The sequence below is a fragment of the Pithys albifrons genome, chromosome 6 (genome assembly GCF_047495875.1).
Source record: "Pithys albifrons albifrons isolate INPA30051 chromosome 6, PitAlb_v1, whole genome shotgun sequence".
Lineage (NCBI taxonomy): Eukaryota > Metazoa > Chordata > Aves > Passeriformes > Thamnophilidae > Pithys > Pithys albifrons.
The window spans coordinates 22,328,094-22,341,268 of NC_092463.1; the positions used below are offsets into that span (position 1 = coordinate 22,328,094).

The following is a 13,175-nucleotide window of genomic DNA, read 5'->3' on the forward strand; positions in this document are numbered from 1 at the left end:
CTGCTGCATCCTGGAACCAGTCAACAGCACACCAGCTCTCCTGCCATGGAAGACATCTAGGACAGATAGAAACCACAGTCATGGACCTAATGAATTCAACAGACACCCTGGAGGGATGGCCTTTGACTATGGAAATGATACTTGTGCAAATTTATATGTATATAGTTTCAAGGTGTAGATCTGGGCATGAATAGATGGTAAAGAATAAGTGGTGGGTAATGTCCTGGTTTTGGCCAAATACTGAGTTAATTTCTCACAGTAACCATGAGGGAGTGGGTGTGGCCAAGATTCTACTGTTATTCAATATTATCTTACACCACTGCCAGGGGCACAGGAAAGGGACTTTCTCTTGCAGGAAGAAAGGGTGTTCCTTTTTGGTCATGGGGAAAGCATAGTGGGCAGAGGGTCTGTCTGCCGCTGATTTTATTGTCCTGGGCTTGACGAAGATTTTGTGTTTAAATCACCCTCCCTTTGTACATTTTTGTTATTAATATTGTTCCTATTACTGTTCAATTTCTTATCTTGTTGCTGTTTCCAGTAAATTGTTCTTATCTCAACCCATGAACTCTGCCTTTTGTCTACTACTGAAGTGAGGGCTGGCAGGCAGCTCCCACTTTTTAGTGGGAGCACCAAATTGCAGAATACCATTCCTAAATCACAGTGTTAAGAGGGTTTTTTTCCCCACTGGAGGCTTGGAATGGATTTGAATTAAACAAGTCTGAGACAAAAGACTTCAGTTTGTAATAGCTGCCACAGGGAAGAGGAACTTGTTATGCTACATAATAAAGTTCATCTGCACAGCCACAAAGGAGCTCAGAGAGAAAACAACCAGTGGGGAAGCCCAAATACCTCCCTGAGTAATATGCAGGCCCAGCAGCCCATCAGAGGCATATATGCACAAGTCCAGAGGAGCATAGGGGTACAGTGGCAGGTGGGAACACCAATTCTGAGCCATGAACCCTTTGTCCAGGCCTGCCCCAGGGCTGTCTCAGCAGAGCCATTAGTTTCAGTGTCCAAGCGTGATACTCAACACTATAAGACATCTGGAGAAGCTCTTCAGATCACCTTTTGGATTAAGGGGGTTGCTGCATAGGGTGTAATATATGTGATAGAGTATGGGGGTCACCCTTTCTTAAAGTAAGGTAAATTAGCGGCAGTTGAGGAGGCAGAGACAACTCAAGCAGCAGTTAGATCAGAAAGCTTACACCAAGGATAAAAGGACTTTATTCTTAATTAGAACTTTTATCTACTTTCTCCCACACCGTGTCATCCCACAATTGGTCAGTTAGCTGAGGCAAACATACATGGAAGAATTCTACTGGTCAAAAGGTCTCCTGCATTCTGCAGGTCGTTTCTTCCCCTTTAGGGGCACACTGCAAACTGCTTTCATTCAAGAATACACTCTAACCTGCTCCATATCAATTCCTCAAACATTAGGGGGTCTGCAGACCTGCTGAGAATAGAGAAGAAAGATATTTTGTGATCAGACAGACTTAGTATGAGATGTTTAGGGGAAGAACCAAAGGCACAAAAAGGGAGCAGTTTAGGTGATTTTGAGAAAAGCAAGAGTGGGAAAACAGAGGGGTAAGGTGATAAAAAGGATTGGTCATGTGTAAAAAATTGCTGATCAGTATGCTTTCCTGGCTGTGCCCTGTGCCTGATCAGTGCAGCCTGTTCTGTCTTCTTATTAAATTCCTTTCTGTGTCTTTCCTGGGTGAGGGCTCTCTTTTCTGTGCATGAGAGTGTACAAGGCTGCAAGAGCTGCAACTGGAGTCAGACCATGGGGCAGTAGGACCAGATGTTCATGCTGCCAGAGACTGGGAAGAGTGTGGGTCTGTGAGTGTGTGATCACTAGCAATGGGCTTGCCAGGAATAAATCTTCAGTCTTGTTGCTGATTGAACCTGGGAACAAGCACTGGCAGCATCCTCATGTCTGCCAGGCTGTTGGATCCGACATGGTAGATCTTTCTTTAACAGAAGTTTTAATTTACCATCTGACAAAATACCTGGGAAGACTGCTGTTCAAAGACCTGACACAAGCAAAAGTCTTGCTCCCTTCTTTTCTCCTGCACTGCCATGCAGCAGCAACACAAGCCTAGACCAGCACCTCCAGTCTGTGACTGTTCCAAGGTGAGACCATTCTTGGCTGGGCTGTACAGATGCTACAGACACCAGCTTTGCTTTCACCACTACAATATGACATACTAATGACTTGTCACTTTTCAGGCTGGATAAGTATTCATTTCTTGTTGATTATGTTTCAAGGGAGTTAGGAGATACTAGAGTCACAAATATGATGTTTAATCATACCACTTCACTTTCAAAATAATGTTTTCATCTTAGAGTATTATTAAGCTTTTATTAAAATGACAGCAATATCACTAGGAATCAGATAAGTGCACTTGGTTTTACAACATTTTGATTAGAGTTATCACAGCTTCCTATTTACTTGTGACAATATAGGAAAAAGAAAACTTTAAACTTCTCCCAGAAGTCACACATCATAGATTCATATTTTATGTTGTTACCGTGGCACTTACTAAAATGAAACCTTAACATTACATTCAATAAGGTACTAAATACAGTAAGCCTGGCAACTGAGACAAGAGGACCAATTTCATATTCTAGCTGTCTTCTATTGACAAAGACCAGTCCAAAGTTCCTGGATTTAAAACAACTTGTTAATTGTGGGACCTCACAGAGACAGCAGGTCAACTGTGTAGTAATGATTGGACTGTGACCTTTCATCCTCTTCCATTTGTACTTTTAGCAACAAGTAGGAGAAGAGGATCAGAATTTTCTGATGCATCACAAGTGACATGAAAATAGGTGATGGCTTGTCTGGCATGCTTTAGTGAGAAGATAAGGCCTCTATGAAATAACTAGTAATAAGACAGAAGTATTCATTGTCCCAAGCAACTACTTTTTGAAAGACCAAACCTCAGACAAAGGTACTGTCAAATATGTGACTGTAACTATTGACATGCTACATAAAAGGCTTGTGAGAAGGAGAGAGAACTAGGCCAAGAAAAATAATACAAGTAGTATCCTAGAAAGAATACTGAGTGAAAACTCATACAAAAGCTAACAAATTTGTAGTACACACAGTTCTGTCATCCAAACATAATATTGGGTACAATTCTGAAAACTATCCCCATCTGATCAGTTATAAAATCAGGTCACTGGAAAGGGAATAAGGAAATTAAGGACTAGATACCTTCGAAAAAAATAAAAATCAGTGCCCCAAATATGACACAAACGATAAAACTACCACAACTTTAACTTAACTGTTTAAGAAACAGTTTAGAGGAGATGAACCAATTTCTTTAGGAAATCCTATTTTAAAACCCAAACTATATTTAGCCAAAAATACAAGAGTATTTAGACTATATCTATTTTTCCCATAAACCCAATCAACAAAATTGTGCTATTATGTTTGCATTATATTGAAGAATTATCTAATGGACCTTCACACAGTTTCTTTGGAGATCCTCATTCTGCTTTTAGTTGTGCTGATTTCATACTCAAAGGAAAAGACAGTTACTATACAGTTACATACATATGAGCAACAGCACTGCCGTCTCCTTCTAAATTCAAACTCTGTCAGTGTGCAGAAACAGATAAGATCAGTTTAGGTATCTTCTAAATAGAAAGGAAAGGATGAGTATTAAAATAAACACAAAGACAGTAAAACAAGATCCTAGACTAGGAAACTATGTCAGTCTGCCATTTCAGAACTGTGAAATACAATAGTGATGAGACAGAGAGAATGGAAGATGAAATGATGGAAAACAGTATTTTGCATCAGATATATGACAACCCAAGACATGTAAGACGAAAACTCTCAATCCTTTCAATGAAAATTAAGAGCAAGTACATTGAAAATTAAATGCTTACCTGGAACAGTATGTTAGAATCTTCAAAAATAGCATGAGCTTCAGTGCTTGAAGTGGTAGGCTCTTAACCTACATGTTCCATGAAACCCCAAAAGTACAGCTCTGTTTACCTTTAAAACCATGCAGAGTGTCCCTTCCGCCCAGATAGCAGTGGGGACTGCTTGATCTGAAACTCTTTAAATGATTGGGAATACCAGTTATCAAGTTATTTTAAAATAATTCTGCTCATTTCAACAGATCCTGACGTGGATAACTCCCTCTGTACAAGTAAATGTCAGTGTGCCTGCAGGAACGGTTCCAGTGATATTAGGTCTGCTTCTGCCTAACAATATTTTATTCATGCAAGAGTAAAGTTTTTCACCAATCCCCAGTAAGTTCCCTTCTAGAACACAGGACAGCTGACCTGAGTTATTGCAACAGGCAGTAAAAACACAAGATGTTGGAGGAACTACAAGTAGGGTTGCTCATTTTCAGCAAAGTGCCATAAAAATAAATCAGGAATAGCCAAAGTGTTTTAATTAACTAAATAAATAAATAAATCAAAACCTTCAGGGGAAGACTATTTAAAAATGCAACATACTCAACTATTAAAAATGCATAGTAGCAAAATGATTCAAGATGTTTTCATGCTTATGGGGAAATCAACAAAAACACTGAATTCAGACTGTCTTCCCACTGCTCTGATTATAGGATTCTCTTTTCTTACTTTCTTTTTTTTTTTTAATGTTTTTTTCCGTTAAGTGCTAGATTTTTTATTTATATGAAAACCAGATCCTTGCTACTTGCTACTCAAGCTGATTTCCCACCCAAGGACAGTCTTCCATAGCTAAGCTTTTAACAGCCAGCTGTCAACAAAAGTTGAAGATGTTAACAAAAACATCAGATTGTTGTCCAATACCAGAGGAACTGATATGGATCTTCAGATGACACACATCAAGAAAAACTATGGTGCAAGTGTTTTGATAGAGTTACAGGTGGCTAAGCAGCAAGAGCGTATGAACACAAAGGAAGAAAAGATCCTATTTTTATATAAATGCTCTCAGCATTGCTGGGTAAAATCTGGCAATCTCAGCTACTAGATTCAAGACACTTCTTCCTATTGCACATTCTATCTGGAAGTACAGTGTGCAAACTTCAAAGAGCAAAAGAAATTCAACAAAATCTGTCAAGATTTGAGTCCTACACTGGCTGATCCCACTAGTAGCAGTTTAATCCCATACAACAATTAAGAACCACGCAGCTGTTCATTTATGCCACTCCTCCCCTCAGTGGGATGAGGAGGAAAATCAGAAAAAGGTAAAATATGGGTTGGGATAACAGTTTAATAACTGGAATAACGTAAATGATCATGAAAAAGCTCTTATGGCACCTCAGGGCTTGTCCCTGGCTACAAGCTCCCAGGGACGTCTTCCCAAGACAAAAAATCTAATTGCTTGTGCTGCCCTGAAAGCAGAGTCTCAATCAGCTGGCACTGACCAGAATGGAAAGCTGATCTATTATCCGATCATGTGTGTATTTTTTTCTCCTATTTGCAACCATAGATAACCTTTTAAATTCTACAAGTACTATACATGTAGAGAAAAAAATCCCAAAGAAATGTTCCCTGCAGTTTAACACTACAAACCTATTCTTAATTCCAAACCATGGCAAAACTGTTAAGAAACTGCTTTAAAATAAGACTTACTTGGTGCTACTACAATTGGTTTTGGTACTTGAAAGTTCTATTTCTGCTTTTGGGGGTGTAACACACTTCTCCTAGCTCGGATGCAGCTCAGTGATGAGCAAAAAGACCACAACCTCTAGAAAACACATGGACCATTCTTGCTTTTTCATCCCTCATAGCATTTCCACAGTGATGTTTAGCCTTCCATAAACACTTCCATGTAAAATCTGAGGATCTGCCAGTTTAGGAATCTGGTTCCAAGTAAGATAAGTCTCAAAGCACACTTGAGAGCTAAACAGCTTCATTCTTTGGGAAGTGCTTTTTACTTCAAGAACTGCATCAACTTTGATCAGCTCTTTGAAGTAGAACAGAAAAGATTTGGCTTGCTCAGTCAGTCTAGAACAGGATATGATCTTTCACTATTATTTTCCCCAGAGCTTTTATAATCCTTCCTCCCTTCAACAGACTGAAAGGAATATTTAGTGACTCAAAGATTCAGATGGAATTTGTTATAGACACTTAGGAGTGGCAAATTACATATCTAGATAGTACATAGAATATACTCGAAATATAAGATCTAATTTTTCCTCATTCTATACCCAAATAAAAATTATTTTAAATAATATCAGGTTAAATTATTGCCATTCTGTAATGAAGGGAGAGTTTGAAGTTTGATTTGTTTTGTTTTTAAATATTAATGCCTTTTTGTAGTGGAGAAGTGCATACAGTACCTGTTGTTACTCTTACGTGGTTCTTTAAAAGTTTTCATAAACACAACAGGTTATCAGTGAAATATAATATCAGCTCATCAGGTTCCTCAGGTGCTCTTCTGCAAAGCTATGAAATAACAGTTCATCTCCTCCTTGGAGAAACCTAATACAAAATTTTCACATACAATCACCTTAAGGTTTTCCCTCCCCCCCCCCCCCCCTCCAGCTTCATATCCCACCCAACCCTTCAATTTCAGAAGACTTTTTTTAAAGAAAAGAAAAAGAAAAAGGAAATAAAAACAGCTTATAAAACAGCAAAGAAAATAAAGTTATTTTAATATATATAGAAAGAGAACAAAATGAAACTTGAGGGAAAACTTACTGGCGTTACAGTTTATCCTGATACAGTCTAGATGGGGAAAAATAAATGAAAGATGAAATTGCATCCTTCAAGGTAACAGCTGCAGACATCCAAAAACAATCAGTCCACCCTTCCGGGGACAGACACACGCAAAGAGATGTGGCCATTTTATACTTATATATAGTCTGTACAAGTTCAGTAGTGGGTGTATATGTACAGCATATTCTATGTAAATAGCTGTTACATAAATATATATATACACACATATATATATATACATATGTATAGAGAAATATACCAATATACATATATATCCACATGTTGACACAAAGTTCTTTCCTTTTTATAGAAACCTACACATCTAAGAATATCTTCCACTCCAGACGGTGAACTGATGTGATAACAATTAAAAAATTTATAATTAAGGCATAAAAATCTCCCTCAAAACACAACTCATATTCCAGTGTTGTTTTGCTTTTTAGAAACCTTTAGTAATTTCTCTAAGAAGCTTGAAGCTCAAACTCATCCTTTACACTTTTTTGGGGGTTTTCTAATTAATTCAAACTGTTATTGCATAAATACACCATCTGTCAACACAGAATACCTGTAAAATCAGCCTATAAGATTTGTTGGTGCAATATTTAACCCTTTCCAGCTCTCCCAAAGACAGACCCTCTTCTCATTCCCCCAGTGCCAGCCCAGAACACTTTTTAATATGTGCACAGACACATTGACACTGTCTGCTCAGGTGAGGAAAGGGTTAATATACTGCCCAATTGTGTCCTATCATAAAATGGCCACTTGCAAACAGCTAACCGCACGAACGCCTAGCCCAGATTTCAGCTAGTTCTGGAGGTGGGGAATACTTTTGGGGGGGCTTGGCAGGGAGAACAGGGATTTCTTTCAAAGATCCCAGTCCTGCCAGTTCCTCAGAGCCCAATCTCATCTTGCTGTCTGAACGCTAAGACTGAATAGGGTGTTTGTAACGTTCAGGGAGAAGATGAAATGGGCAGTGAAGTGGCAGATCCGGCAACCTTTGCTGGCCCTGCTTTGTTCAGAGGTTACAGGTAAGGGAGGGACAAAGAGAGCTACATGCAAAGAAAAATAGAGTTATGCTTGTAGAATCTAATAAATGGTAATTGAAAAATCTGCACAGAGAAAGGAAGTTGAGGTAGGAGAGCCTGAGCTAGGGGGCTTCTGAGCATTGCTTCTCTCATTTAACACACTAATGCTCAGCATATCTCAGGTTATTATCCGTAAGAGGATCTTTCATTTATAAATGCCGGTTTACAGCTGTGTAAACATTCATTGCTGTGGTGTCTAACTTGGGCGAGAGCTATTGTATCAGTGCTATGACATATCTTGGGCTATGCTGACCTCCTCTCAGGAAATCAAGGCCATGAATAATAGCACCATGCTAGTGGACACTATCTGGATAACTAAAGCTTTAACCAGCAGAAATTATCAAGTTTATTACAGAGATATGGCCCAGAAAGTGAGATTATACAGAATGGCAGAGAAATATAATGCAGTTTGCTTCTTAACTGGACCAATTTTAAATTTATTCATACAGATATCGGCAAATTATTTCAGCAGCTGACACTAAATTCAGTTCTTAAAAAATAGAGGAGGGGAAATAGTAAGAGTCTATAAATAACAAATAAAGAGCTGTAATGAGCAGGAACACACCAATCAGGAGTGGCATAGCCAGAGAGAGTCTGTTTTCAAGCAGAACTTCTCCTAAGAAAATCTGGGTTTGGTTTTGTGCGATTAGGTTTGTCATGTGTCGTCAACCGCAACAGAAAAGTGGGAGCAAACAGCCCTGGAGCAATTGCTACGACCACCATACAGTGGTGGCTATATCCCTTATAGGAGCTGGGTGGGGTAAGGGGACCTCTGAAGTACATGCAGGGGAACTTCCTTCTGTGATCTGACGGAGAGTGACAGCAAGAGAGATTCCCAAATCTTATCACAAGAAAGTGAGGTCAAGAGAGTTGCTATGGCTGGAACAACAAGGGAATTTCTTATGGGCTAAAGAGTAAGAGTGCTGTAAAGGGAAACATGGCTGGTCCACAGCAACATTTATTCACATTAGAGACTAAAACCACTGTTGTGTTATTGATTTCTACAGAGAAGTTTTGCACTTTTTTTTTCAGCACTACCAGAATGTCCTAGGCCTTACCCTCAGGCCATCACTACTCCACATGAAGGGATAGGTGTTTCAAACTGCAAAACAATGTCGCCCTTATCCTGGCTGCAGGCATAGGCACTTTGTTCATTTCCTTAATTCTAAATCTTGCCTGAAGCAGCCTAAAAATTTCCAACCATTAATACATGAAGTTGTTCTTTCCCTCTTAAATCAGTTTTTAAAAGGGTGAAAAACTTCTATTTTACTCTAAATTAGTATAACTGTACAAATCCAAAGCAGAAGAGATTTTTCTTGGCAGTAAGGGTGCAGGTTTAGTCTGGTCTTTGTGTCCCAAACAGCAGCATCTGGTTAGTTCTGCCAAAATGAAAAAAACTGCTTGGGATTCCTCCTGCACAGTACCAGGGCAACAAGACTTCTGGCAATTGTCATCTGGAGCACTCAGCCCTGTTATCAGTTTCTACTGATGAGATAGGTTTTCAAGATGAGTATGCCTATACTGCTGTAAATCCAGTCATCTGCCAGTTCAGCAACTGGATGAGAAATATGGAGGATAGCTGTGAAGTGAAAACACAGGCTGTAAGTGTATGGGGAGCAGGATGAGCTGGGAAGACCTTCTGCAGTTACTTTCCTGCATTATTTTTCTAATGTAAACCAGAAGCTTCTTCCATAGTGCTCAGATGGAAGGTTTTTCCAGAGCATATTGCCTGGAAAATGGGCCAAAGACCCTGTCCTTGCAAAAGGTTAAATAGCACCATTGCAATCAGCTAACACTAATTTATAGTTTGAATGGAGGTATCTTTAGTAGCAAACTGAAGTATCTGTGAATTAGGCCAGTGTTTCTTACCATTTGTAGATTTCTGTCTCAAAATAGTGATATTTATTTGATGCTGTTAAGGCTCCAGGCCATTTTATCCTTGAATCAAGAAAGAAAGTCACCTTTGCTTTGTGAGGACAAAATGTTTTTCCTTTTGGATAAGCAGCCTTATGTGGCTATGGAAGAGTACTTTAAGGCAAGAACAGCACAAAAACGATAATTGGGATCCAACTGTTTCTAGGCTCAGTCTAGGTTATCTCCTATGGGAAAACCAGATAAAGACCCATGCGCGTTCTTAACCCACATTATATAGAGGTTTCTTTGCCTCTCTCCTATTTGCACTATTTGTAAGTAGAAATGACAAAGATACTTTCCATTTTGGAGGGACAAATGTGTTTCTGACACCCTTGAGGATATATCCTCAAGATAGGTGAGCGGGATAATTACATTCCCTTACATCAGAGGAGGCAGGAAATATTTATCCTAGTCACCACTGACCTGAGTACATGCCAGGGCAGGAAGAAAAAAGCCTGAAGTACTCCTTAACAAAAGTCACTGTAACACTATAACCCTCCCACTTATTAGTCGAAAGAAAAATATGAAGGTGGATCTCCCTATCAGATCAGCCATTTCTTTCCCTTTCTGCACATCATCTCTGCATCAGAAATTATTTCCAATCATGTTCCAAGCCATGATTTGTTTAACTTCTCTCTTTCTCCTACTCCATACCCATTGCTTCAAAGTCCTTCTCAACAGAAGTGAGATATGTATCACATTTGTATTTCTATTCTTCACACAACAAACAAACTACTGAGAGACGTGCTGTCAACATGCAGATTTGCAGTGCCTTGGGCACTTGCACTGGAGAGGTCTGAAATAACTTCCTTACCCCCTTCCCTTCCTTAGAAAGTTATTCACTGCTGCTCTTTCTTTCCCTCCCACCTCCCACAGCAAGCACCCAGCTGCCCTGCCACCCATGCCTGCTGTATGCTCTCTCTCTCCCCTGTTTGGTTTGGACACTGAGTGTTGAGGGGGTGAGTGGGATATGCCAGCCCCTGCAGGCTGCTCCGTATGCTCTGTTCTCAGGGCTGTTTGCTGTGCGGGCCGCAGGCTTCAGGCCTTTGAAGGGTCGAATACCATCTTTTGATTTACCATGGCTGATGGGGGGTGGGAAAGCTTTACAACTGAAATATATAGAAGAGTTAGAAAAAAAAATAAAAGAAAGGGAAATAAAAGGGGGGGGGAGAAAAAAGAAATCCAAGAAAAAACAACATAGGAAAACCTTAATAAACATATAAATGATCATAAGTAATCAAATGGAATACATTGACCAAAGAAGAAAGAGACAGCTCTTAGTAATAGTATTAAATGACTTATAAGAAAACCACAATTAAATAACTCACCACTCAAAACAGTCCTGTTTACACACATCTGTCATGGGTTAGATGCTCGCAGGATGCTGACACATAGCTAGTCAGCCCTGAGCATACTCAGGTCTTCAGAGGTGGTGCTGAAGACTGTTCCTCATTGCTAAGGGGATTGTGGCAAGGTCAGATAAAGATTTGGTTCTTTTTTTGTGAAATTTAGGCAATGAACAGTCTCCTTATAGAGTTAGATGTGACTTAGATAAACAACTGGAAATGAATAGCTCTGGCAAGATCATTCCTTCTCAAATTCTGTTTCTTCAACAGCAAGGTAACTTTCCTTTTTTCACAGAAGTCCTGTTTCTAGAAAATTATCTGACAGCTTTATAAATCTGAAGAAAGGAGAGGTGAAGTTGAATCTGAATTCCAGCAGTCTAAACTACCCTTCTGTTGAGGGCTCACTTCTGGGAGAGTGCTCACAGGTTTCAACTGATGCAGCCTCTAGTCACTTCAGGGGAAGATTCAACCTCACAAAAGTTTCCAGCTGAAAAGCTGGCAAATCTGACAGACACATTGCTTCAGTACCTGAAACTACACAAAAATAGCCTTCAGTTAACACAGGGGTTTGTTTGCAAATTTTGTTCCTGCATTAAACTGTCAACAGCACATCTCTTTCCCAACATGTGTAGAGCATCTGTCAAATCTTTAGCCACATTTTTTAGATGCCAGACAGTAAGAGTTGAACAGTCCAGCTCCAGGCTAGGCATGGCATAACAGACCCCAGTGAGTGTTAAAAGTGACCAGTGCCAATCAGGCACACAATGTTGACAGGCACTGAGGGAAAATATTGTCTGCCATCATGATATAATGAAAACTGGAAAAGAAGGAGTAGGCTATAAAAAATGATAAGAATATTCAGGGTAATCTAAATCAACCCTCCTCATATTTACATAGGGTCTATGTATGTCTAGGAGGCCCTGAACACTCAAAATTCCCCTTAGTCTCATTAATTTTTAAGATTAAGATATAACAGAATCAAACAAGTGATACCTTTCTCAGAAGAAAAAGTGGTATTTTTTTATGAAGTCTGGCAGTTTTCATGCTGTAGTACTTATCATGTGGGACCATCAAAGGTCATAAAAGCAGCTCATTAAAATACTTGCACATCCCTTGCAGACTGCAAAGAATTCTCTTTTGAACAAAGAGAGAAACTAAGGCACGAAAAGTAAAAGAACTGGCTCTAGGTTACAAGATCATAGCATTGAGCAAAACAAGTACTTAGCTGCCCCATTGCTTTACCCAACAGAAGCAGGCCACGACCAATTTTATTTTCCAAGAAAAAAGTAGTTAGCAGTAATTTTAAAGAAAGGAAACAGTGGGGAAAAATAATCTCATTTTTCTGTATTATTAGTAACAGCTCATTAGATCAGAAGGAAATGCAGACATACGTATAGATATACACATGCTGTGGAGCTTTGCAAAAGATTCTCTTTGCACAGGTAATAAAGCTTAACAGCAATTCTTATGAGCTGTTCTCCACAGAAACCATGCAAATCTATGAAATTTTCCTTCTCTTAAAGTTAATATAGGCCGAGCCAGCTATCATCAGAGTGCTGTTTCTCTTTATTTGAGAAGTTACTGTCATAACTGAAGTTCAGCTACTCCATTTGTCCTCTAGCCCAGTCTGGATAGCACAGCAACTGATCTTATGCTTCTAACCACTCACTAATGCTTTATACTTCTTCAGTCAAGCTAAGCAAAGCAAATAAGGTTTCTGCTGGTTTTTTTACTAAAACCCAAGCACTTCTAGAGACCTTTACATGGACACTCTTTGTTTTTAATACATCATCTTCTCTCACCTTCTTATTCCTAAAGAAAATATTAATAGTTTGGCTTCAAATTTCAATGCCAAAACCAGACAACAGATGAAATTTTTAAAAAAACAAGCTAGTTCCAGAGGACAACTACTGGATGATATACTCTAAAACAAAGGCACTACATGGTTTGGTCCTGATAAAACCCCAGCAAGGCTCTGAAGGTGCTGACACTGTCAGGCAAAAAAATCCAAAAGTTTGTTCCAGTGGGGCTTAGAATTTTGAAAGCCAACACAAGCTTTCATGGACCATATACACATCTTCATATCAAATACCCTACACATTAGAAGAGGTCCAACATTACACATTATCATGTCAGTTTTGCCTCTGAGTCAGAACCTCTT

At 39.3% G+C, this 13,175-nt stretch overlaps 1 protein-coding gene across 1 annotated transcript in view; it reads right to left on the reverse strand.

The window, feature by feature from the left end:
* Positions 1 to 13,175, reverse strand: part of NRXN3 (neurexin 3) — a 1,004,771-nt gene that overhangs the window by 647,516 nt on the left and 344,080 nt on the right. The window contains exon 11 of the mRNA XM_071557744.1: positions 6,652 to 6,678. Coding sequence (XP_071413845.1) covers positions 6,652 to 6,678 — 27 coding nt within the window. The remainder of the gene's footprint in view (positions 1 to 6,651; positions 6,679 to 13,175) is intronic.